Source organism: Apteryx rowi, unplaced genomic scaffold, assembly GCF_003343035.1.
Source record: "Apteryx rowi isolate R43461 unplaced genomic scaffold, aptRow1 scaffold_499, whole genome shotgun sequence".
NCBI lineage: Eukaryota > Metazoa > Chordata > Aves > Apterygiformes > Apterygidae > Apteryx > Apteryx rowi.
This window is the reverse complement of record NW_020450759.1, coordinates 195,729-221,671: the sequence shown is the minus strand read 5'-3', so window position 1 is coordinate 221,671 and position 25,943 is coordinate 195,729. Positions and strand designations below refer to the sequence as shown.

The window sequence follows — 25,943 nt, the reverse complement described above, 5'->3', positions numbered from 1 at the left end:
GTATTTTATTGTTTTGTTTTAGTTTTCCTTCAGTAAACATCCTTGCAGAAAGCAGTCAGATCAAAATGATTGTATGTTAAGGTACAATTAAAAAAAATATAAGGAAAGGGAAAAGCTGCTAAGAAGAGAATGGAATCAGGGCAATCTCATTTCAGCAGACAAACAAAACTGAATGCTTGAATTAAAAAAAATAATAATAATAAAAGACAAGCAAAGTCCAGTCCTGTGTAGATCTCGGTATATAGTGCATTAAACAGATTTTTCTGTAAAAATGGTCTTAACTAAGGACACTAGAATATATATGCTTTATTTAGCATAACACCAAAAGCATTAGTTCTAACCTTAACCACTTCCAAACAGCAGCGATAGGCTTCAGTCTTTATGCTCAGCAAAGGATGAGACAACAGATGGAGAAGCACCTTCTGACTCTTAGCCTGGAGCAATGGGTTAGCCTGGGCAGACTTCCAACTAAAAAGGAAATACAGTTAAATTCACACAGTAGGATTAACTATGATTTGTTGTATGTAAGGAATGAAATTATTTTAAAGTATCCAAAGATGTCTACAAAGAATTTTCATGCTAAATTTCATGATAATCCTTTAAAAATACTTAAGTCTTACTGAAAGGAAGGAGGCTTGACAGACAGAAGTTCAGAGATCACAAAATATTCACCAAAATCATAATTATCAACCGTTACATTTGTACAAATTTCAAACACTCTGGTAGAAATTAGGAACCTGATAAATATGCCTGTTCATCTGAAAATATTGTATTCTATAGAGCTTCAGTAGGCTCTATAGATCATGGTATATGATTATAAAAAATTCTATGCTTTCAGAATGTTTTCCTTGTAGAGGTAACAGTTAAAGTACAAAAATCAATGCAAATGAATTTCTTGTTTATTGAAACAGTAATCACACAATAATTCTAAAGCATTAGATAAACACTGAAAAGTGTTTCAACATTTCATAACTTTAAAACAATTGTTAGAGTACTGTTGAATGTAGTTTCTTTTGAAAAATCCTTAAAGTGAAATTATGAATCAGCGTAGTATTAAGATTTTGTATTTCTAATCAAGTGCTCAATATAGAATTTTTCCAGGCACCACAAAGTAGCTTAAATTCTCTGTCTAGAGATACAGAAAATCGAAAAAACAAATAAATCATGTTATTTAATAAATGAGATGCCATATTGCAGTACACAGCATCTGAATGAAAAAAGTCCTTTAGGATTTCTGAGGGTAAAATAAAGGTAGTTACACAAATACACCTGAAACAGAGGAATTCATAAAATACTAAATAGAAAGACAAGCCAAAGTTTTAATACAATTTCTTTGTAAACCACATGGTAACTTTATAAGCACAATCATACAGTGTAAGTACTTGGAGAAGAATAATGGATGAGGTTTTCAAGCATCTGAGATTCAACTTAAAAAGAAATACCCAATAGGATGGTACAAAGAATTTTAAGAGACTTTTCAACAGCTGAAATAATGCAGTTGCTCAAATATAGAGCATTAAAAAAGTCTTGAGATTCTACAACTTGAGAAAGCTTTTCCATAAAAAAGACTGTATTTAAAAAAAAAAGTTTTAATAGTAGTTTACTTACATATTTGAGCATATGTGGATGCATTCCTGAAGCAAGGGAAAGTGCTGATGGTAAGGAAGACTGCTTAATGCCTGATCTGCCAATTCTATTAATTCAAAAAGATTCTTATCCCCCTGAAAAGTAAAATAAAGGGAAAGAACTATCAGTATTAGTAATATTAATACTATAAAAAGTTCCTGCACAATCTTTCAGAATTTATCATGTAATATATCTACTAACTATAGTTTGGTTTGTCCTTTCTCAGAAAAGTTATATAGTTAACTTGATTCACTAAGAAATTACAAACAAATACATTTTAGTACCTGCTCTCATTGAGCTTACTGAAAAACCTTCAGTTGCTGAATCCCAATAAACTTTTATTAAACATAATGGGAATAAAGAGTGGCTGATATTTCACAGCACGAATACTGTAACACTAGTTAAAACACTTTTTAAAATGGCCAAGAATACTTTCTTCCTTGAACAGTTTATACTTCAAATCAAAATAATTTCTAAAGAAAAAATAATATTCATTTTACATGAGAAGAGTATAATGAAGGATTTAACTACTAAAAATTTTTAATAATTCACTGTTAACACTGAAGAACGAGATTTTGAAATTTAAGTAAATATGTCTTCATACTTTTAGTTAACAAACATATTAAACACAAGTCATTTAAATTTGAGGGCATTAACTTTACTGTAAAGTATACTTAATGTAAGTAATAGTTTAGTCATAAAGTTCAGAACTTGCCAATATAAAAAAATGAACTAGCTTCATTCATCTTTTTTAATACTTTACATTACTGAATTTTATTCTTTTATCTTTTTTTCCTCCAAGCAGTAACAATGGAAAAAGCATTTTGCACAAGCAGGAATTACATATGGATTATGTGGATAATGGAGAAGAATATTTTAGTACTATGATGGAATCTCTTTACTAATAAAGCAAAGTATATTAGTTGTCTCTATAATGGAGAAACACACAGATAATAATCTCACACATTCTAGAAGAAATTTTATCTAGAGCTACAATTGCCAGGTAGTATGGAATTAAAGTATTCTAAACTATTTAAACAGCATACTTTATTTTTTTTTAAATAAATATATTATTCATTTCTTTCCTACCTCTTTGTCTGTAAGAGGTTATATGCCCATTTCCAATCTCCATGTATTCTTTCTTTTTCTTTACTTTGCGTAACATTTTTACAATGACATGAATAGTATTAAGTGAAAAGGAATGTAGATAAACTGCATCTGCTTAACACAGAATACTCATACCTATGGATTTTCCTCTGTATTGCTAGACTAGGGTTTTCGTTAGAGAGGGAGGGAAATGGAGGAAAGAAATTTGCCTACAGGAAATATATGTTGTCTAGTAAAATTCCACACCTCCTTATGAACTTCCATCATAAAGCTGCAAGTGCATTCAATCGAATAAGCAGCTTCTGAAGCTTGTTTATAAATACTGTAGTTCTCTGAACTCATCTGCTCCAAATAGGCTGCCGTGGATTCATGAACATTTGGATATTCCAAGGAGAAGGGCATGTCCAGAGACAGAAGAAATAAAGCATCCAGCAAATTCTTTGGTAAAACTTTACTTGCCTTCAAAAAAGAAAAGAACTGTCAGAATAAAACAGAATGAAAAACTTTCAAATACAGTAAAAACAACAGTATTTGCAGTCATTCAACAAGTGCAATCACTAATGCTGCTATTTATAAATTAGAGGAAGAGACACATATATCAAATGAGTTTTATATGAAGAAGATTCTTTTTTTATTATTAAAAAGTGAGAGACCAGTAAATGTCAGTTTTAAGTCAGACCTGCAGACAGTCTCAGAAGATACATATGATCCAGTCACAACATGAACTACACAGATTGGCTAGGTCAAATTACTATCACACCACTAGATGGCAGAGAACACACAGATCACAATTATTTCTATACTTTAATCACTAAAAAGCTATCCAAAACCCCACTTGGTAATATTACACGCTAAGAACAGAGTCTTTTTGTTATGTTTGTTGTTGTTGTTTTTTACTACAAGTGTTTATGCAACTAAAAATTGTGACTTCAAACACAGTAATTCTTTTTTCAACTCCTATCATGCACAGAATTAAAAATTCCACATTAGGTATATAAGAGCATAGTAAGAAAAAAATATAAAAATTTATTGGAATAGTATCTTTATACTTATTTTCAGGGACAAGAGACTACTCACATCAATAATAAAATATTTAATGTTCATAAAAAAATCAGTAACTAAGTGAATCTGAGTAGTAGATTGAAGAATTTCTAAAAGAGAGCTACACTGCAATACAAACTGATAAAAACGTAGACATACAGTTTTTCAGGACTTTAAATACTTTAGATGCTTTAAATGTCTACTAACATCTTCCATCCCACAAAAATTTCCAAACATCAGAGCCCTGTCTAAACTGAATAGAAAAAACAACCCACAAGGTACAACACACAAATTTTAAAGAACATTAGAAGCAAAGAATATTTAAAATCACTATAAAATATAAAATACTATAATTTCTCACTATGTTCCATCAAATACATTGAAAGACAGTGATGATTTTAAACAGTAAGTAGTTCTAGACATACAGTGTTTACTATCAACAAGCGGGGGGCAGCATAGCTTTGCAAACCACACATGATACCTGATTAAAAAAACGGTATAGGAGGAAAAAGAATATTGAATTCTGAAAACCTCATTAAAATAAGAAGTATATTAAATAATACTTGAAATCTGAAGCAAACAGTGCAGAATACACTAAAGATGGGATAGAGCTGTCTTCTGTGCTCATACCACAGCCAATGTAAGTCAGGTGAACTTCCCTGTCCAACGAGTATTCTCCCAGCACTAACCATTGCAAAAAGTACTTCTTTATACTCTCTTAAAATACAAAAATCAAAACACAACCACTTCTAAAATTAGTGATGACCTCACCTTTTCTACAGGCAGAAGCGTTTGCAGCAGTCTAATAGTGAAAAGTGAAATGCTAATAAATGCCATTCTGTGATGCACCAATACCACCTCAGGCTGCTCTGCACTAATATTGGTTTTATGATAGGAAATAGTTTCTCCAAGCAAACCAAAGGCCATAAGCAGCTTGCCCTTCTGAAAGTGAAATCAAAGATACAATCATTAGAAATAATTGTCACAATATTATTATATTATATTGAAATACTTATACAGTATTTGTACTATTTTAACACAATTATACAAACTAATTTAAAAATACAGAAATAGAACATAATACATGGAGTTTCATTTGTCATCTAAACAGAAGCGTGCTTTACAGTTGTAGACCTGACTGCATTTTCACTTGTAGTTCTAAATACTTTATTCTGTAATTACCCCTTAACTGGTTGCTCTCCCCCTCCCCTTTTTTAATTCCCCTTCATTCTGTTTTTGAGCTTTTGACATTTGATGTAATATATAAAAAAGTATTTTGAAGTTCACTTTTAATATAGAAATCTTAGGATCTAATTTGAATCTGTTAATGAAAGTTAACCATAAAAAAAAAAAGAAATTTACACACACACACATATATATAAAGCTTTGAAAAAACAAATGCTTTTTACACCTATTCATTCTCAAGAAAAACAGCAGCACATTTATTAGATTACATAAAAACCTGCACTAGAATCTCTATCATTTGGAGAGATCCAGAAAAAAAGATCATCTGACACTGGAGAGAGCAAAGTGATTTTCTAGAATTTGGTCATCTGAAAAAGCCAAGTTTGTATTTAAGGATGCTTAACTCTGCCTTGCCTTCTCAGTCAGTGAGAACGAAATGAGAGATTTAGCTTATTAATTCTACAAATGCATTAAGCTCTATACATCTGACTCAACATGGCCAAAGTTGAAGAAAATGACAAGAAGCAACTGACTAAATTAAATAAGTCTTTTAAAGTAATTATCATCAAAAGTTATTTCACAGCAAGATGAAAAGGATGCATGCTCATCTTAAGAGTTCAAAAAATAAGTTTCTTCCTGCCCTACTAATATAGTTGGCAAAGGCAGTTGGAGCCTCAGCCTCAAGACTATAGGAATCTCAAATCAGCAGTTGAATCAAACTTCTTCCCTAAAGGATGACTGTCTCAAACCAAATGATCCAAAAATTTGAGAGGCTATGGCTGTAAAGAATCAAACTTTTTTGATAGGGCAAAAATCAAACCATACTTAAATACACATTGCAAAATTGGAAAGCAATAAAAACTTTACTTGGGGGAAGCTACTGAAAGAGTAACAATATAGGCAAAATACATACATTTACAATTAGACATATTTTTGAAAGGAATTTCCAAAATATTTATTTTTCACTAAGATATTCTTGTTCACAGAGTTTTTAAGCTAGATTTCAAACAAATAGTGTCAAAGAATCAAGCTATGCAAGAAGTGCTTTCAAGCTTCCTAGACAAGAGAGACATTACCTCTTTCCCTTGGAACTAATATAAAACATAAAAAGAAAACATGTTTTTTAAGCACTGAGGACTAACAACTCTATAAACACTTTATTTCTGATAAAAGACATTTTATTTGATGTAGTACTAAATACCATATAAGTAAGCTTAACAGTTAAGTTCCTGGAATTGTCCATTACGTTCAGTTATCTTCTACCTAATTAGTTGAACACCAGAAAAGATAAAGAGATGTTTTAAACCTCCTGCACGGCCAACTACTTTATCAAATTTAGCTTTACTTATTGGCACTGGACAGTCCAGATGCATCACAAATAGATGCAGATTCAGAACCTCAGTGGATGGTGAAGTTTATATCTGAAAAGTAATCATTTTACTAGTGTAGCTCATAGTTCTGCTAGTGGAATAAATTATACCACCAAAGCTTTACTTACATACATATACATACATACTTATATATATATATGCGTGCATATACACACATATACATATATAGAAATATCTAATTATCTAACTTGATGGCAGAGTTATGTTTGCTAGTAACATGATTTTTCCAGACTACTAAGAGCCATCACAAATAATGTGTGTGATGCTGCTCATAGTTTCTACTGTAGTTCGACAGATTTGTATGCATGAGTTATTTTCCTTCATGACAAGATTCTCTGTCCAATGAATATATTTGTTCAGGTCATACAACAACCAGACAAAAGATTTTAATATTATTTTTTTTAGATCAAATGTTCAGTAAGGCATCTTCAGTATAGATTGATGTTAATCAATGACAACAGATTTTGACAAATGAGCGTCAGTATACTAAAGCAAAGAAAAAAGTCCACATTCACTGCTAGTTCCTATTAATAAGATACATATATTATCATGTCTGCAGGAGGCAGTAGAGAGGTAGGGAAGTCTACATAAAACAATTAATACCAATGACTGTAATAACTGGTTCATATTCAGTGGTATTTTCATACAATCTAACAAGTCATGAGCACCTAAGATTAAGCTTAACTCAGATTTTTAGATGAGTTGCAGTCTCTGCAACTCTGATATGTTTGCTACATACACAAACCATGCTGGCTAATGTTTCAGTCATCTTCAAAAAGAAGCAAGTCACACATTGTTATTTCATCTGGTAATTAATAACTTGACATTTCATAAAAACTTAAATTTCATCAAAAACTGTGGCAGATATTTCACAAGTTTTCAGAGATTGTAAGGGCAGATTCATCACTCTATGAACACAAAGTTTGGGATTCTAACATTCAAGGGTCTAGAAGACAACCAAAGGTCACTGGTAACTATACGTACTAAAAAGATGAAGTCTACACTTTATTACTTACTTAGCTATGTTAATTCGAAAGTTATAGAGGCAAATAAGTAACAGTTCTGGGACTGGAAAGCAAGTCTGCCACAGATACGCATGCACAGAGGATGAATGGCACCTGCTGTGTAATAGTAAGCTTTTCATACATTTGCAAAAACTTTTAAAAGAAAGGAGACCATTTAAGAGCAAAGACCTTCATTATTAGGTTTTTTTCTTACTGATTTTAAAAGGCAAAGAGCATACCGCAAATATTAGATATTATTTCCATCTTTATCATAGCCTGTTAAATGTTAGTATTACTATTTAAGTATTATTTAGCATGCTTTTATAAAAGTTGGTTTACCTGTGTTTAAATCAGGTTCAATATGGACAAACTCAAATTAATATTAATTCCTTAATTTATACACTTATTTCAAATGAAGCTGGCTTCACATTTATTCTAGAGCAGATCATGAAACTTCCCTACATATATTTTTCACGATATGAAGATTTTAAAACACTTCTGTTGTATTTGATAATAAAAAGTAAAATTATTAACATCAACCAACCCTTAAACAAGAGATTTAACTTTTTAGAGGCAAGTCTAATCTAAAGGAATAGCAGCCAAAATATGACATATTACATTAATTGATTATTACAGTCACCAAAATATGATATAATTACATTAATTAATTGGTTATTACAGCCACCAAGTCATAGAAATTTGGTAGAGCATAACTCTTTTTTTCAATTTGTGAATATGACAAAATGCCATAGCAAGTATCAACTAACCAAGCCAGTCCACCTTTTTGCCTTTCATAGGCTGGCATTTCAGCATTTGCATTTCAGCAAGTGTAAAAGCATTTCAATGCATAACCTTATTACATTTAAATTAGCATCCTATGATTAAGAAACGAATTAAGTTTCATGAACACACACCAACCTCATTTATCTGAAGTTGAACTACATTCTAAAAAAGCCCTTTGCTCTATTTTCCCCAGGATCACTAAGCAACTTCTTCAAAATATTCCAAGACAAATAACTAAAGCATACAGTTCATTTAAAGCTTGAAATTCTTCCCCTGAGGTTCTATAAATGTACATAACAACTTTCAACTGTGTTCAGGTACGTATTTCCAGCAATCAATTGTTCAGCCAACAGCACTTTAATGTTTTGAATCTCTCCTGAGCCAAATACAGAATCTTCCTTTTTTTCCCGGCTAAGCAACAGAACTAGGTATGGTCAAAATCCATGCAGGGATCTACAGGGATCCCTGCATCTGAAGCGGATACCAAAATCTGACAATTCCAATCTCGGATTTTAACAGTTATCACCCTAATTTTAAACAGGCAGTTTACATGGAGTAAATAAAGTGAAAGTCATCATTTAAATCAAACTGCTTATCTAATATTTGTAGTCAGTGCTTTCCCCCAAGGTCCCTTTCCCTACATTTACTTCTCTCAACATAACAGCCTTTTACTCTGTGGCAAAAACCACAATGACTTATTTTGTTGAGATGAAATTTCAGTGTCCTCTAATACGAGATTTCATATTTAAAATATATAGAATGTGGCAGTAATAAAACCAATACTAAACTATTTAAGATTTTGAAAGGGATAGCCTCAGCAGAAGATATGTATATGAACTACTGCAGAAAATGTCAGAGGCTTACAAAAGCAGACTGTTAAACATAGCTGATCAAAGCCTAAAGAAATCTTACCAATTCCAACCCAAAAAGGCTATCATCTTCCCAAACATCTTCAGAAATAGCATCACCAATAAGGTACATGTCTTCAACAAGCAATTCAAGAACTTCCATTGTCACTCTCCTACTGCCTAGGAATACAAATGATGAGACAGAAAAATTCAAATACAGACAAAGTGTTATAATATTCATAAAATATAATTTTAAACATAGGATTATTCCAAATGTGGAATTTTGAGATTTTAATTTTTCTGTACACTTCTACTAATTTAGTTGATGCTAACTGCCATCAACTAGCATGGAAGATGAATCATGGAAGATGACAACTAGCCAATATCATAATAGAAGAGATTAAAGCAGTCATTTACTTGAGAAGAGCCTGTATTTGCTTATATCCTGTAGTACTACAGAAACTTTATTATAGTCGTAAATCTGATTACTTGACTTCTCTGGAGTTTAGAATAAAGTTGCTTAATTTTCCTCCCATCCAGACAGCTAAGTTACAGAATTTGCCTTCATATTGCCTCTTCCTGTTAATCTGCATTTTCAATGCAGCAGAAGTAGCTTTCTTCCTGTACTGTTTCATTTGAGATCTTCTTTTGAAAGGCAAGGAGGTGAATGACTACTCTCTCTACTTATACTTTTCTCCATAACATTTTCTCTGCCTCTGTTTTTAGTCTAATATTTATTCTGTTTCATAGCTTCTTCTGACTCAGTAGCTCTTAATCAGAAGGCTAATATGGATTGTCTCTTAGTGACTTTTAGACAGAGACTTTGTATAGTTCTATGCTTACACATGTGGGTACAGAGAAACATAGCCTGAGCTAGATAGATTTAGATAGATAGACAGTTAGATTTTTACAGTACATACAACAAATATAGACCTCTAATGTCCTTAAATAACTGGACATTGGAGGAAAAGCAATGAAAGGCTAGCAGGTTTCAAAAAGAATAAGACAGAATATCTGGAGTCAGACCAAGTATTTTCAATCTCATCAGGGATGACCAGGGAAGAGGATATTCATACAGTGATAACTTCCCCCAATTACTCCATCTAGCACAACCATTGGTTTAGTTACTTCCTGATGGTATGTTTGTATATGGAGCCGTGGATGGATTTCACATAATCTCATTGAATTTTTCAACTGATTTTTCAACTACCATACAGATTTAGCATCCCTCAAGATCTAGTAAGAAGAAGCTCTACAGATTAAATAGACACTGTGTGAAGTATTTCTTTTGAATGCCAGATTTGAATCTGGCATTTGGTGATTTAATTTGATGTCCCTTGCTTCTTGCATTAGAAGAGAGAGTGAATCATCATTTCTTTGTCGTCTTTGCTATTGAAACTTTTGTAAATTTTATAGACTGCAGAAGCCTTGTTGATATACTTGAGAGGGAAAAATATACACATACACACATATATATGTAAACATGTATATGTATATAAATAAAAATTACATCACCAAAGTTCATTAATTTGCGGCCTAAGGGTTCTGCTCTGAATGAGCATATGGCACAAAGAAGAGCACAGGGCCTTTCAGAAGGCTTGCTTTTTCCTGTCTGGCAGAGTGCTGTTTTCCATTTATTTTAGGTAAAATGTTGCCAGTGACTGACAACTCCAAAAATCACTTTTTCTCTCTTCACAGTTATGCTGCAAATTTTCAAACAAATTTCCTGTGCCTAAAGCTTTTGAAGGCAACCTAGTGAATCATTAGGAATGTTAAAATCTTCCCGTTATAATTTAATTAATACTGCCTCACAAGCCAGTCTAGCTCAACAAAAGAAAAATTCCAATAAAAATCTATACCAGAAACAGAATATGAGCTTAACCGTAACATGTTATATAGTAAAAGACAAATAAGATAATTTTACAGTAGGCTTACTGTTTTTATTTTACCTATTAGAAGAACAATGAGATATGCACTACACTATATAACATCATAATAATGCTAGTAAAAGTGACCATTGATTCTACTGACAAAAACGATTCAGACAACATTACCACACCATCATCACAAAGTCATAGTGTGTCTTCAGACCGTAGGGTTTCAGATCAATGGAAACAGGATAAAATAATAGTTTGTTTTCTACCTTTGTCACATTACAGTACAGTGAAAGAAGTGCAATCTATTAGACTTTACAGAAAAAGCGTAAAAAAAGACTGAGTGCAAGAGAAACAAGGAAAAACAAACCTGATCTGAAAATGAAACTATTTTAGTTCGATGATAAGATACAAACAAACAATCTTGAAAAATGGAAGAACTTATATTTTAAATGTGCAGATTCAAAGTGGCAAACTAAAGAACTGTATGAAGTATCCTACTGTATACAAGTCATTCCCTGACAAAGGATTATAACCCTAGAGTTAGATAAAAAAAACATAAAAGCTACCAATGAAATTCTGGCCTGTTTTGCATCAAAATGAAACATGCCACTAAAACTGATTGCATCATCCTACAAGGAACCTGTATAAATACCAAGTGCACATTTCCATTTTTTCAGTAAATGAAAATGCAATCGCATTCCAAATAAATTAGATGAAAAATTTCCTATGAGATACTTCCCTGCTGAAGTTCTCCGACACAGCATTAAACAAGCAAACAAAAAATTCCAATAAACTGCAGAGGCAAGTACATTTTTCAGTTTATCAACGAGCATAACAGACAGGTTACACTAATTTTGCAAAAAATGAGCAACTGGCTGTAATCCATGTATCCATTTGAACACTGTTTTCTTTAGCATGGTATTAGCAGAAGGCAAACAGTGATTAAGAACAAATTACCTGTGGATTCTATAGTTCTGTTCTTCTGTTGTTTACAGAGGTAAATGTAATCAGAATTAAAAGAGAAAAGAAAAAAAAAACAAACACACACAAAACAGGACCCAGAAATACAACAATAAATATCAACAATGCGCACACAGGCAGGCATACACACACACACACACTTTATATATCTATAACTATATATACATACACACACAATTCCTTCTTTCTCTCTCTCTTCTCTTTCTATGTGTGCATGTATGTGTGTGTGTGTATATATATAGATATATGTATACAGCAAACTTTGATGATCAGATAACATTCTGATGATTGATAACAACCATGCTTGATGCACGCTTTGTATCATTGGGTTTGTCTTTACGCACAAGAAATTTTCAGCTATTCATTTTGTAAAGAATGTTATCAAAGAACATTCAAAAACCAATTGAAAATAAGATCTAGAAAAATCTAGAAGTAAGATCTGAGCAAAGAATCAAATTCTTCCTAAAATATGGAGATTTAGCAGATAGATGCTCAGATTCTACATGTTGCAAATGGAAAAGATGGAAAACTCTAGAAAAATTATTTTCTATCATAAATAAAGGAGAAGCTGCCAGAAGTCACGAACATGCTTTCCAACAGAGTTAGCATTTGAATATCACTATTCTGAAAGGGAAAAAAACAAATGTTTTGTTGTGTGAGCTTTTTTTTTATTTACAAAAAAAGAAAATATGCATTGAATAATTTTACTGAGGGACAAAGCTTAATATTGATGTTACAGTCAATATATAAGTAAAAGAGTATTTTTGATACAAAAGAAAGAGTCATAAGAAGTTAAACAGGCCTAAAACAGGACTAAACAACAGTAGATTTCATACATTGTATAAAATCAAGCCCCCAACCAGTTCTGAAAACGTTGATAAGCATATTCTGGTCACAGATACTTCCAACTCCTATATTTGAAAACCTTACCACTTTTACCAATTTTGAATGATACTGCTTTACAACTAAATGCTGTTTCTGATAACCTTGGATGAAAAAGACTGTCTATTCAAAAGGTTTTGCAATTCAGAACCTTTGTAAGTTACACTAAGAATTGTTACTGATATTGAGACTACCATTACTTATCATATTTCTTAATTAATACACATGTATAATTTATTACTGCATGCATAAGAAAAAACCCAAACTTTTCCAGAATTTTTGTTTATTATTTCCTGCACAGAAGGAAAATAATATGCTCAAAGAGATTTAAAAAGAGACTTTAACAAAACACATTTTGTTAACGGTGGGTATTTTTTCTTTCTCTCGAATGACGTTTTATTCTACCATGCAAGTTTTCCCATACAACCATTTCTTCCTCCTTCCTACCACTACTCCCCATCACCAGTAAAAAGCACCCAAAATTTCTGTAGCACATCCGGAAATAACCAGAAGAATCTAGCTTGAAGACCTGAACAAAACCTCTAGGCTAGAACTGCTCTAATTAGTTAATATGCTTTGGTAATCATACATACCTCATTTGAGGTACTCACTTTGTAATACCAACTTCTTAGGTAGTTCATACAAAAGTTGTCTTAAGTATCAAGTTCCCCAAATGAATGTGAAGGAGATATATAAGTGACATATTTCATTCAAAACTTTCGCACCTGTTCTTAGAAGAGGTATAGCACTTTCCAGGATGGAAACACAGAACTGAGGAAGGCTAAGCTGTTTCATCTGTAATTCCAAAACATCCTCATTTTCAAGATCTGGCAGGTCAATATGTCCTACATCAAATGGGGAGTGCAGAGATATTCTCGAGTTTGCGTTTGTTTGAGTACTGTTTCCACTTAAAAACAAAAACAAACAAAAAAAAATTTCTAAAGAATAAAGTTTTCTGTTTTTCCAAAGAAGAAAATCCAAAGATGTTACCAAATGGCATCAAGTATTTAAACGTCCCCCTTCCTTCCAGGGCTCCTCTGCTCTCCTGCAATGTTGCAGAGAAAGAAGATTGTTTGTTTTTAAAATTTCAGAGTTGCTAACATGACAAGTGAATGCCTATTGTTTTGGAAGCAGTCTTCAAATATGCACTTAGAAATGTATATTGGAAGAATTCACACGTAATGGAGACATGCAGTATTGCAAGAAAAAAATTAGTTGGTTTGACACTTCTTTCAATGAACAAAGGATAATAGTTGCTTGAAGCAAGGCCACTTAATAAATTAAATTTTACTTGTACAATACCTGCTACATTAAAACCATTCTATTTCTGCAGCTGGCCACATAATCCTCAGGAGGAAAACAAAGTAAGAGTCCTATGTCAAAGTCTGTAGGGTTTTTTTGTCTGCTGTACAAGAAAAAAATATATTCTTTTCTCCCCCTGCCAAAAGCCTTAAGTGCAACTGAGCATACATAGTAAAAAAAATTAAAAAAAAAAAAAATCAAAACACTGTTCACAATTTTTATTCTTTTCTACCTGCCTTCAAAAGGAACCTAATTCTGTTGGCTGCACCATAATTAATAAAACTCACAATTAAGTTTTTCCTGTGATTACTAATTTTTCCTATCCAAAACAACATTTAGTTAAACTTTTGAATTGTTTTTAAAAATCTATAGGGTCTTTTTTCCTTTAAAACAACCTGAACAAACAGAATTGTGGCATGACAGTATTACATCATACTGTCTCTACCTAAAAGTAAGAGATGGCTAAAGAATAGCAATTAAGAGTTTAAAAGCTAAAGGATTATATGAAGATGATGCAAGAATATAAGCAAAAATGATGAGTTCACCAATAAGTAAGTTCTGATTACACTTACCAGAAGGTGAAGAAGGAGAGGGATCAACCATAAAAACAATTCAGAATTCAGAAGAGGAAGGGTTAAGTTTCCAGGCAGAATTTGAAACAGACAAAAAGAAATTGAGAAAGAGTCTCAAGACTCAAGAATAAGAAAAAAAGTTTACAGAATGGCAATAAATAATTCGTATTACAATTATGAAGAGTTGAAAAAGACAGATTGACTAAAACGAGCTCTTTAATTTTAAAATCAAGGATGTTAAAGCAGCATTACAGACATTTCTTCTTTGTTGCTTCCTTTATATTTTCCACTCAATATGATGTTTTTTTTTTATGCTGTATCTGGCTGGGTTAAATTGTATCTTTGTCAGAAATGTGACTGGAGAAGCCGTGAGCAGGTATACTGCCCCACACAGGATGCAGAAAATTTAAAGTGTACATTCATGAAGAAACAGTTCATAATATGGTCTTATACTTTCAAAAAATTATAATTTCCTGTTCCATAAATGTCCCCTCACTTTCTTGACTAGCACTTACTCTGTGAATTATCTGTGTTGACTTCCTCACCACACAGACAGCCTGGCCACCCCTATTTCTTGCACAATATTCACCAATTACTATTAAATTGTGAACTGTTCAACTTGGGAAAACAGTCAGGTTCTACAATGTATAGAGCCTGGAGTTCATTTACAGTGCCATATGAATACATAATAAAAACTGAATATATTAAAGATGGATAAAAATAACCTTTTAATATAATGACTCTCAAAATGCATTTACAGTTAACAATGTGAGCTATTCTCATCTGTAATATCAGTCTACTTTAAGTGTTGCTGGATTATTACGCCAATATGGCAAAGACTCAAGAACTACCAAGCAGCACTCAATAAGGATTCACAAGAACTTTAAAATTCCCAATTACTAGGCAATAAAAGATGGTGATTCTGGAGCAATAGCTGTTAAGGCTGTTTTGTCAAGATGAGTAACATGCACACACATACAATAACCTTAATATTTTGAGGGTATGAAGAGAATTAGTAATTTCATATTGGAGTTGCATGTTTAGATAGTGTACAAATGAAATTTGCTTTAAGAATTTATGCTAGAATTTAGAGTTTAATGGAAATGTTTATACAGCATAATAATTTTGACTATACTGTATACAGTTACCCATGAAATGTTCATTCAACTTAAGAGTTTTTTGTCTCAGCTGCTGAAGAAAAAGAAAAAACCCTGACTTCAGTAATTGTTAAGGCAATAGTCTCAATAAATATTTGTCCATGTCTTACAAATACATGCACAAACAGCATAATAACAATTGATATCATGAGGGTTTTTTTTGTTTTTTTTTTTTAAGGTTTATTAGGTACAGAATATGGTAGGCAAAATTGATCTTACATATTCTTAATACCATTTAAAGAACTAACTGCCTTTATCTATTTCTTTGTGTCACTTAATTACTTTCCATATATGTGATTTAAATTCTAGCAAGCTAATAAGACTCTCACATTGTCCCACAAGTTGGAAAGGAGCTGATGACATAATTCTATATTAATCATTTTAATTAAAGTCTAAAATTATTTCCTATTTTATTCACCTGGACGATGCTGCATCCCAGTCTTGACCATCTCCTCTAGGACGCTGAACTGTCCGACCAATAACAGATGGCCTAGGACTACTACTTCCAGGTGACAGATTCTGAGAATGAAGAGGACCTCTTGCTTCTTGACAGTAAGATATAGATGAATTCTGGGAAGCTGTGCCTTTATGTAACATAAATAAAACTGACATTTCATACATAATCCGTTACCGGAATCCATAATTCTGAAAGATACTAGGTAGTGAAGTAATGGTAAAAGTAATTAAGGTAGGATATGGCAAACACCAAGTAAATATTGGCAGCCTAAAACAACCTATCACTCACAAGTAGCAGAGTTTGGAGACTCAATTCCAGTGCAAAAACTGAAAGTTACAGTTAAATCATAATTCTTAAGTTTAAAAAAAAAAAATCTCAGCAGAATAATTTCTTGACATATTGTATTAATTCTGCTGTAAGTTTTACAATCGCACAGTGGAGGAAAACAATGCTAAAACAGTTACGTAAGCTTCAAATAAGTGTTTCACTATCTCTGGTCAACTATTTGAAGTTAAGCATAAACAAACCAAATTCAAAAATAGCCTCCTACTTTACTATCAGAATAAAAATATTAAAACATATCAAAAGAGAGCCAATGTGAAGACGATTTAGTTAATAACTGACTAAAATACAAACATATACAGTGTCTGACTAAGGTTATTGGATTTGCTCATGTTATAATTGAATTAGCAAAGATACAGCCAATAGAATTTATTGAGATTAAGACACTGAGTATAATGACAATCTTATGAAGAGAACCAGACTACCAATTTAGAGAAACATAGAGTTGATTAAATTCATCTGACAAAATGGAAACAGGAAAATCATTACAACTAATCTACATTACTAAATCTACAAAATTTAAGCATTAAGAACACTGTGAAACAGCCATAATGACTGTAATATCTGAAACAATGATTAAACTATTTTCAGCTATCAGAATACAAAAAGAGTCAGCATGGCTCATCCAATTCATAAATAACTTGTCAAGCACTAATAGCTTGAAAACTTTTTTGAGCTGCAACAGCTACCCACTTTTATTTTACAGACTTCTTTTAAGCTTAGTTAAAAATTCCTCTCTGACATACAAATAATTGGACACAGGGAAAAGCTGATGCATAGAGAATCACTGGAAATGATTCAAATGAATACTTAAAGTAATGCAAGTACCCCAGAAATATTTGCTAACATGAATAGCACCCAAAGGCTAGTATTGAATGCCATTATTGAGCAAAAGTTACAGAAGATTCCACTTATTATAAACTGATTTTTTAAATAAAATTATAGATAATCTTATTTATAGTAAAAACAAAACAGTAAGTATTTTTAAAAAACCCACCTTGCTCACTGGAAAAGAAGTTTGGATCTCTGTGAAAGTTAAGTCTGTTTCTTAAGAAGATGCATAACTGTTGCATGCACGACACAGCCTGCAATGCTAAGCGATGTCTTCCATCTCCTCCAAAAGCCAGCTTTAGCAGAGACAAAAGACTCTGCAAATGCAAAACCATTAACATTGGTAGCTGAACATTAACACACTCTTATGAACTATCACTACAGCAACCATCTTGATCTATATACAGTTCAAAATTGTTTCTAAGTGTTTAAAATTCACAGTAAAAAGTAAATAGGTTTAATTACTGTTTTCTTACTGAATGCAAGACTATCAGTCCTAAGGATAAAGCTGAGTTCCATACTACTCTATTTTCAATGAAGTCACTACTTTCATTATGGGAGTCTATTAGAGAATGCAGGTATGACATCAAAGCAAATTTATCTTATCCAGAAAAAAACGAAGCATTACTTCACAACACACTTGGTTACCAATTAGCAACACAGATCATTACAATCAAATAATTTTCTAAACACAACATATAGCTAACATTCTTTTGCTATGCACCTAGATTTTACACTGAGTGAAAGAGACTTTTCTTTAGCTACTCATAGAAGTAAATAGAAACAAAGTGTATCATTTACATCAGTTCTAACTTGGCACAACTTATGCCACAGCACAACAAAAACCTAATCTTGATGGTAATTCTCACCTGTACAATCTTTGGTCTTTGAAGGAAGATCTCAGCAGGAAAATCTTGCATAATAACATCCTGGAGAAGCTCACACGTACTCCAAATTAAACTGTGGTTGTTACTTCTCAAAGAGCTACATGCAGTTCATATTTAAATATGCAAAGAAAACATTAGTCATCAGCTTGGACAAGTTCTTACAAGAAAATTATAATCACAACACTGAATACCCTAACAATGCTGTAATACTACCACTATGCCATTTTCAAACCTGAGCTACTGCTTAGCTATAGTAATTCTGTGTACAAGAAAGAACAAACTCAATTCCATCTCTCATCAAACCAAATGTAAAATTAAGTTCCCAGAAGAGAAACAACTTTATTCATTCTGAGTTTGAAATTATGATAAGAAAAATCAGAAATTCCATGGAAACTAGTTATAGTATCAGTGGTATACAGTAAGCAATCCAATGCTTATCAGTAAGAAAGCTTTTCATTAGCAAGGTTCATGTATAACTTATTCAAATTACATTATGTGAGAAGTTACAAAAAGGAAGAAATTTAGTAACTATTCTCTAAAACTTTATCTTTGTAAAAAAGAATAACCTTTCAGTTATTCTACTTCACTTTTCCTTTTCCATTTTTGTTGTTTTAGAAACCACCATTAAAAATTCAAGTATATTCTGTTTCAAGGATCTATGGTTTTTTTCTACACTGACATAAACTAGAAAATGAAATATTAAAGACGTTTTCAAATTCCAGGGATCTTTTGAAAGGAAAAAAAGCAAAGAAACCTATTATATGAAACCTTACATTTCGAGTAAAACTGTTAAATAATCCAGTCCATCACACTGCATTGCTAGCTATGCTGAAAGTCTATCACAGCTCTGTATCAACTCATAAGCAATCCCAGTAACAGAACTTTTCCTTGGGCCACTTTAAACACTGATATTATAAATGAAAGTTAAAAAAAGGAGAAGAAAAAAAAAATCACTCCAGAAAGAAGATCTGAACAGCTCAAGGCCTGAATAAAAGTTTGTACCTAAACTTATTGCCTTAAACCTAGTCAAGCTACTAGTAGAAGTATGGACTTCTCTGCCAAGTGGCATTGGAGGTGAAGTTAAGATTTTGTTGCAGGTTGTCTAAAAAGGCTCTCCATAACACAAAATTAACTGAATAACATCTTTGACCCAGCTTGACAAATTTAAAAGAATGAAGCATCATGAATCAAAAACATACTCTGAATTAGACTTCAAGTATGAAGAAAGACATTAACAGGAAATTCCCCTGTTACAACTCATAGTTTATGGACTCTGCCAGTCTTCAATGCAGCTTTTATAATCACGTATCAAAAATTAACTCATTAATTTTTTACAGGTAGAGCCTAATGATGCAGAAGTACAGAAAGTTTGAACCACTAGAATCAAAGAAAAATAAAAACTACAACTGAATGGTAATGTTTCTTTTACTGTACCTTTCATTTGATGAAAGAACATGTCTATCTGTTGAAGTCAGAGTTAGCCAAGGAAATGTAGAAAACTTCAAGCATTTTACTGTTAAAAAAAAAAAAAGTAGATATTTGAAGTATACTTTATAGGGCTACTACACTCTACATTTCTGGATCTTCCAAAAAGCATCAACATTTTAAACTATTTTAAATATTATAGCATATTGTAGCAGATTTTTATATATTCTACTACAGTTATACAAGCTATTTAGTAGAAAAAGAGAGAAAGATTCATTATGATAAATGCTGTTTTATAAGCATTATAATTGAAGTTTCTGTGACACTAGAATTCACAAAATAGTAACAGGAAAAAGAACTGCCAATGTTATTTGTAATGAAATTTGATCTAAACTACACCTCCAAAAACTTTAATTAACATATTTGTGTTTTATAATTACACATACCAATTGTTCTTTTAGGAGGTATTTCTAACTGCTGCATGTGACTTCTATCTTGACAAAAGTATCCAGTGAATAACTCCTCCTGAGGTAGAACTAAAATAAATAAAGGGTAAGTTTTAAAATGTACACTGAAAAAAGAAATGCAAAACTCAATCTTCCTTCATGCTGTGCTTGAACTGCCTCCCTTTTGCCCTTCAGTTTTAACTTACTAATGAAACTGATTTAAAATAGTCTCAGATGATCAAGAAAGCAGGGTAGAAAGAATGTGTGACTGCATATTTTTATAATCATATTCTGCAACTGTTAAGCTTTTTCCATTTCCTTATGCTGCCTTGCATACCATGCAAACAATAGCAGATCAATTATACAAAATGAAGAATGAATCCAGTGAAGAATTGACAGCCACGAAAATGTTTTCTTCTAATCTACCTGGGTAGTAATAAAATTAATTTTTAAAATCAACTATTTAAAATCTCATTCTACCAAAACCGCTCTCTTCTGGCCAATGAAAAAGTTTTGTGTACTGAATGTAACATGTATATTACTATGTAATAAGTACAATTAATATATAGGGTATACAACAAAAAATGTATAAATTATGTAACATTAAAAGCAACCACTCTGGAACACAGATGATAGCAATATTTGGTTCAAAGGATCAAACTAGACAGTGACCAGATTATAACCGTAAAATTTTTCCCAGTAACTGAATTTCAAACTGAAACTGAAATATATCATCTGTGTTGTTAAGTATTCAGACAGTTTAATCCACACATCCGTATAATTAACAGCATAAACAGGTATTATGTGCAATATTTCAGTTGGGTAGATTAGAAAAGGTAGAGTTTAAGAATGCATATGCAAAAGATTATTACATATTTTCTATACAGTGGCAATCTTAAAGTGGTAAAAATCTAGCTAAACTCTTGTGGGGACAGGAGGAGAGCAGAAGGAAAAAAAAAAAAAAAAAAAAATCAATGAACAGCTAGAACACAGTTGCAGCAAACTGAAACTCCAAGAGTTGGAAATGCTGCAGAAACCACAGAAAAATTACTTCATCCCTGAGATTGCATAGGATGGGTGCAATCACCATGGCCTACACTGCATTGTAAAACAGCAGTGTCTTTCCCACAATAACCAGGAGGATTAACTAGGGATTCTTCATGGTACATAATCTCCTCCTTTATAATTTTGTGCCTAAATATTTAAGACAGAAGAGGAGAATGATGTGGGTTTGCTTCTTGACTCGATCTAAGTGGTGCTATAAATCATTGTAATGATCACAACTACAGTATAACAGATTGACTTGTTTGTTTGAAGAGGCTAGATAATGGAAGCAAATTATAGCACCTCACACATTTTATGTAAGGATTATTTATTTTGCTATGACAAATGTTCATCCAAAACTAAACAGATAATGCATACAACACTAAACTAGTTTTAAAAAACCCTTCTACTATGATCTATCCTACTTCTATATTTTAATTTGAATTCCCCTCAAAGTTAAGTCTACTATCCAAAGAAAGGTAGCAAGGCATACTGGCGTAATTATTGAATTACTCAAAATTGCTACGCTTGCTGCCATAAAGCAGTCTTTTGAAGTTATTCCTGTGCCATGCCCTTTTCACATTATAACTAAAATGTTACAACATGAAGAAAAGGACAGAGAAGGTCTGATGACAGACAATAGAACTGCTCCTGTACTGAGGATTCCATTAAAGGAGTGGCACTATCCAACTAAGCTAATTCTAGGTTCACACTTTTTCTAACAGAATCCACCCTACCATACACTTCATTAAATTCCAAAACTATATTTGCCTATTATGACTGAAAAAATCTACTCTTCATACCTAGAAGCTTTTCATTTACTTTCTTTTCATTTTAAATAAGTCACACTTCCAAATATCTAATTTACCTGAATGATCTACTGAAGGCTGAGGCTGAGTTTGATAACACACTGATAGATAACTAGAAGGAATTCCAGAAGGAAGCAAGAACAGTCCATCCACAATCCCATCAATTATAGCCTGCAAATTTGGTTCCATGTTGGGGCGAAGCTGCGAGAAGAATTCCACTGCACCAATTCCAATCATTTGCTGGGCAGCAGATGGATGCTACATTAAAAAAATAATTGAGAAAGTTAGCTAGAAGAGTCTCAAAGTTTCTAAATCAGAGGGGAGGGAAAAAAGAGTTGTTATTAATATTTAAGTCAGATTTGGTCTTTAATTATCCTGGAAAACTGTTCATCAGTATCAAAGGTGGAGGATTTTTTTTCCCCCTCCTCTGCATAGTTGCCGTTTAATGATTAAAACTAAGAATGCAGTAAGAATGTAAGAATTTGAGATCTCTGATATTTCTGCAAAATTTTCTCAACTCTTCTAAAATATATTGTATCATTGTTTCAATCTTCACATTTCAGGAACAGAGCAAATACCTAGCTGCAAATCATGCCTGTAGAGGAAATCAAACACTAACTAAGAAACTGAAGAACCAGAGGAACTAAAGTAGAAACGCAGAGGGGTTATAACACAGCAAGTCACCTGAACTGTTTTCATTTCCATCTACATTCAGTGACTTTACTACTCCTTTTTTGTAAAACCTCATTACAAAGGGCTGCAAAATAGAATATTCTCCAATTTTATTTAGCTTTAGCATTCTAAAGGCATATACTTTAAATAAAAGTAGATGTTTCATGTCATACCTTAATCAAATTGTTCATGAAATTTAGTACTTCCTCCTTCATTGGTACCACTGGAAAATTGAACCACTCCAAAAGATTAAGGAAAAGCAGTTTTTCGTGGACAAGATCAGCATATGCAATCAAGTTATGATCTAGTTTAAACAGAATATTCTTCAGAGATCGCTCTCTTATCTCTGCCAGCTCATGACCTGCTCCCAAAAAGGTATAAAAAAATAAAATTATCTCACATAACTGATTTCTTATTTAGATAGAAAGAATACTGTCAAAGATTTGTGAAAAGCTTGCATTTGTCAGTGTTGTGCTTACCAGGAATACAACTACGATTGTACTCACCAGCACTAAGCTAGTCAAGTGTATTTGTATGGTGTAAAAGGGACAGAATATTACAGAACATACTGATATAAACAGGTGACAAATACAAAACAAGAAGAGGGCCTCTTTCTTGAAACGCACAACTAAATTCTGAAATACTCTCTCAGAACGTATAGAGGATGCTGAAAGCTGACCTACATTCGTGAAAGCAATCGGACAAAAATCTACCCAAGCCAATCAAACGCACACCACATCTGAAGGCCTCCAGCATATCTCAGGGAAGCATCACTGCGTGCTTGCCGCTCACTGTCTCCCACAGATCTGCTATAGGCCAAGGTGGAAAACGGGAGACGGGGCGAATCGGGCCTCCAGCCCGATGCAGCAGGGCCATTCCTGTGGCCGGGCAGGAACAGTCACCCTCCGTGTGGGAGGGAAACAGCCCTCACGTCCCCACCGTGTACACGAGTAGGAGTGCTCGCCTGCATACCTGATCGGTTTGTCTCCTAAGAAACCCCAGTAAAATCCCCCCAAATGGGATGACTGGGAGAAAGGAAAAAGGGGAGAAGCATAAACCGCCCTGGCCAAGTAACGCAGCTGAACGTAAGGGCAGGAGAGCCGCCAGCTCACGGCACCTAAGGGAGGCGGGAGCCGGGAAAAGAGGAGAAGTAACTCAGTGGCTGGGCGACAGGTCGCGCCTCCGTCTAGGGAGAAAAGCCTGTATAAGAGCGGGATGTGCACTGGGTGCTTGCTGTGAGAACAATGGAGCCAGAGGAGACAAAAGGGGGGCGGAAAAAAAACCCTCGCCTTCTCCCTGACAGCAGGTCTACGGCGGGGAAAGGGGCCGTAGCGCCTGGCGGGGGAACGGCAACGGTACCCCTGAACGGCCGGGGCCCGGTACCTCCTGCGCCGCTGCGGCAGAAGAGGCGTGGAGCAGGAGCCCAGGGACGCGCAGGCAGCGCGGAGCGCAAGGGGGGCGGAGGCGGGAGCCGTTACCGAGCTTCCTGACGAGCGCGGATAGCTCCATACCGCCGGCGCACCTCTCCCCGCCAGAATTCAACCGCCGCGCCGGTTCCGCTACCAACAGCCTCCGCCAAGCCACAGGCGGCCGCGGTGCACCTTGGGAAGCGTAGTCCTTCGCCTTTCCCAACGGCTTCCTCATTTGCTTTTCGTTGCGCGCTAAGCATCCTGGGAGCTCTCGTTCCCCCCCGCGCAAGCCCCATCGCGGGGCGGCCTGCGGCGAGAACGAGAATAACTACAACTCCCGTCCAGCCCCGCGGCAGGGGGCGACCGGCCGTTACCGCCTGGGGGGCTCTCGCGTCGCTAGGGGAGCCCGCAGGGCGGGGAGATGGTGGCGGCGCTGGTATCACCGTCAGTCGGCCGTTGGCGGGGCGAGGGAGTGACCTCGCTGGTGGCCCAGGGGAGCTCCCTCAGGGGGGGCCGGCGAGCTACAGAGGGCAGCGTCGGAGTTACAGCATTCCCGCCAGCTATGAAAGAGCTCTTGCTCTCGTTTCAGGTCGTTGCCTTGCTCTGGCCCTGCGTGCGGTGACTGGGCCGAAGCCGCTTACTCGTGTGGGCCAGCCTCGCCGCCGCTGGGAGCCCTGTGGAGGCCCCAGCGCCTGGCGCCCTCCCGAGGCCATTTCTTCATCAACCGCGAAATAGGACAGTCTTCCAGTATTTCCCCAGCGGAAGTGATTAGTTTGGAAAACGATGCTGCCAGACACGATTTTGTGGAGTTCTGCTGTTAAGAACCTCTGTCCATTTTTCAGGTTTTCTTGGCAGGAGGACTGACTTTCCCAAACGATTCCACTTGGGGGTCTGAATGAGCCAAATGAGTAACTGAAAAGTTGTAAAATCTCAAAAATCTACAGTAGTATTTTTCTGAGAGAAAAGGAACACTTAGAAATGGATTTGCATTTCAGTAACAATAAGTGAGGATTCAAAAATTTCGGTGCAAACAGGCTTCAGATGGATACATGCAATTATTAGCCTGCTTTTGCCAACTTGACATTAATTACCCATGTCCTCAAACTGCACGCTCTTTCCATCAGTATCCAGTGCAATACTCAGCTATGCTATTTACCATGAAAAAGTACTCAATCATGCTATCTGAAAATCTTTGTATTCCCAGCCTTATGGCTCGAAATGCACTACCTCAATAGTACTGCAATGGTCCTGAGGGTTAGTCTGTGAACACCATCTACTTACTCTCTAGCAGCATTCAGAAAAATAAGCACATCTGTAGCCATTGCAGTCCATACTCTGAAGGAAATTGCCACATTGGTGTTCTACTTGTAGCTTAAATATGAGCTCTGCACATAACTCTGGGAAGATGACTGCCGTCATTCCTCCATGTTTATTTGCAACTTCATTTCTAAAAATGAGTATTAGTTGTCTGAGTCCAGACAGTCAGGAAAGAGTCTATTTTCTTCATCCTTCAGTGCCCTTATGACCTGGGTTTGGAAACCAGAGAATGATGTATGTTTATAGTAATCACTGAGTACTTGCTAATGTTTCTTTGATGTGTCTGAAAACATTGCAAATAGCTCTTGCTGACTCATATATGGATAATGGATAATGGGATGCAGCAGGGGGAATTATGAAGGTTTTTTTTTCTTGTGCATGTAACCTAGACTTCAGAATTACATTGCCTTGTTCATAATGTAAGGCAATTTCACAAAGCAGAGTTTGCACAGAGTAAAGAAGCATAGAATATCATAGGATGTCTGACCAGAAGATTGATGGGTTTTTTTGAAAGATGGTACTTACTTCATAATTGGAAAAAATAAACT

General features: G+C 34.4%; 1 protein-coding gene across 6 annotated transcripts in view; it reads right to left on the bottom strand.

Annotated features, from left to right (window-relative positions):
* Positions 1-24,241, bottom strand: part of RTTN (rotatin) — an 86,394-nt gene extending 62,153 nt beyond the window's left edge. For 5 of the 6 annotated variants that reach the window (XR_003255718.1, XM_026079287.1, XM_026079290.1 and 2 more), the window contains exons 1-14: positions 24,148-24,241; positions 22,843-23,030; positions 22,057-22,255; positions 20,145-20,234; positions 19,708-19,786; positions 18,256-18,370; positions 17,553-17,703; positions 16,175-16,340; positions 13,451-13,632; positions 9,050-9,165; positions 4,546-4,716; positions 2,980-3,192; positions 1,609-1,721; positions 342-468 (exon numbers count right to left, since the gene is read on the bottom strand). Coding sequence is in view for 5 of the 6 variants with exons in the window: in XM_026079287.1 (XP_025935072.1) it covers positions 342-468; positions 1,609-1,721; positions 2,980-3,192; positions 4,546-4,716; positions 9,050-9,165; positions 13,451-13,632; positions 16,175-16,340; positions 17,553-17,703; positions 18,256-18,370; positions 19,708-19,786; positions 20,145-20,234; positions 22,057-22,255; positions 22,843-23,030; positions 24,148-24,178 (1,941 nt within the window). In the remaining variant the exon portion in view is untranslated. The remainder of the gene's footprint in view (positions 1-341; positions 469-1,608; positions 1,722-2,979; positions 3,193-4,545; positions 4,717-9,049; positions 9,166-13,450; positions 13,633-16,174; positions 16,341-17,552; positions 17,704-18,255; positions 18,371-19,707; positions 19,787-20,144; positions 20,235-22,056; positions 22,256-22,842; positions 23,031-24,147) is intronic. The other variant, XM_026079288.1, reaches the window with a different exon arrangement.
* Positions 24,242-25,943: the final 1,702 nt, after the last annotated feature.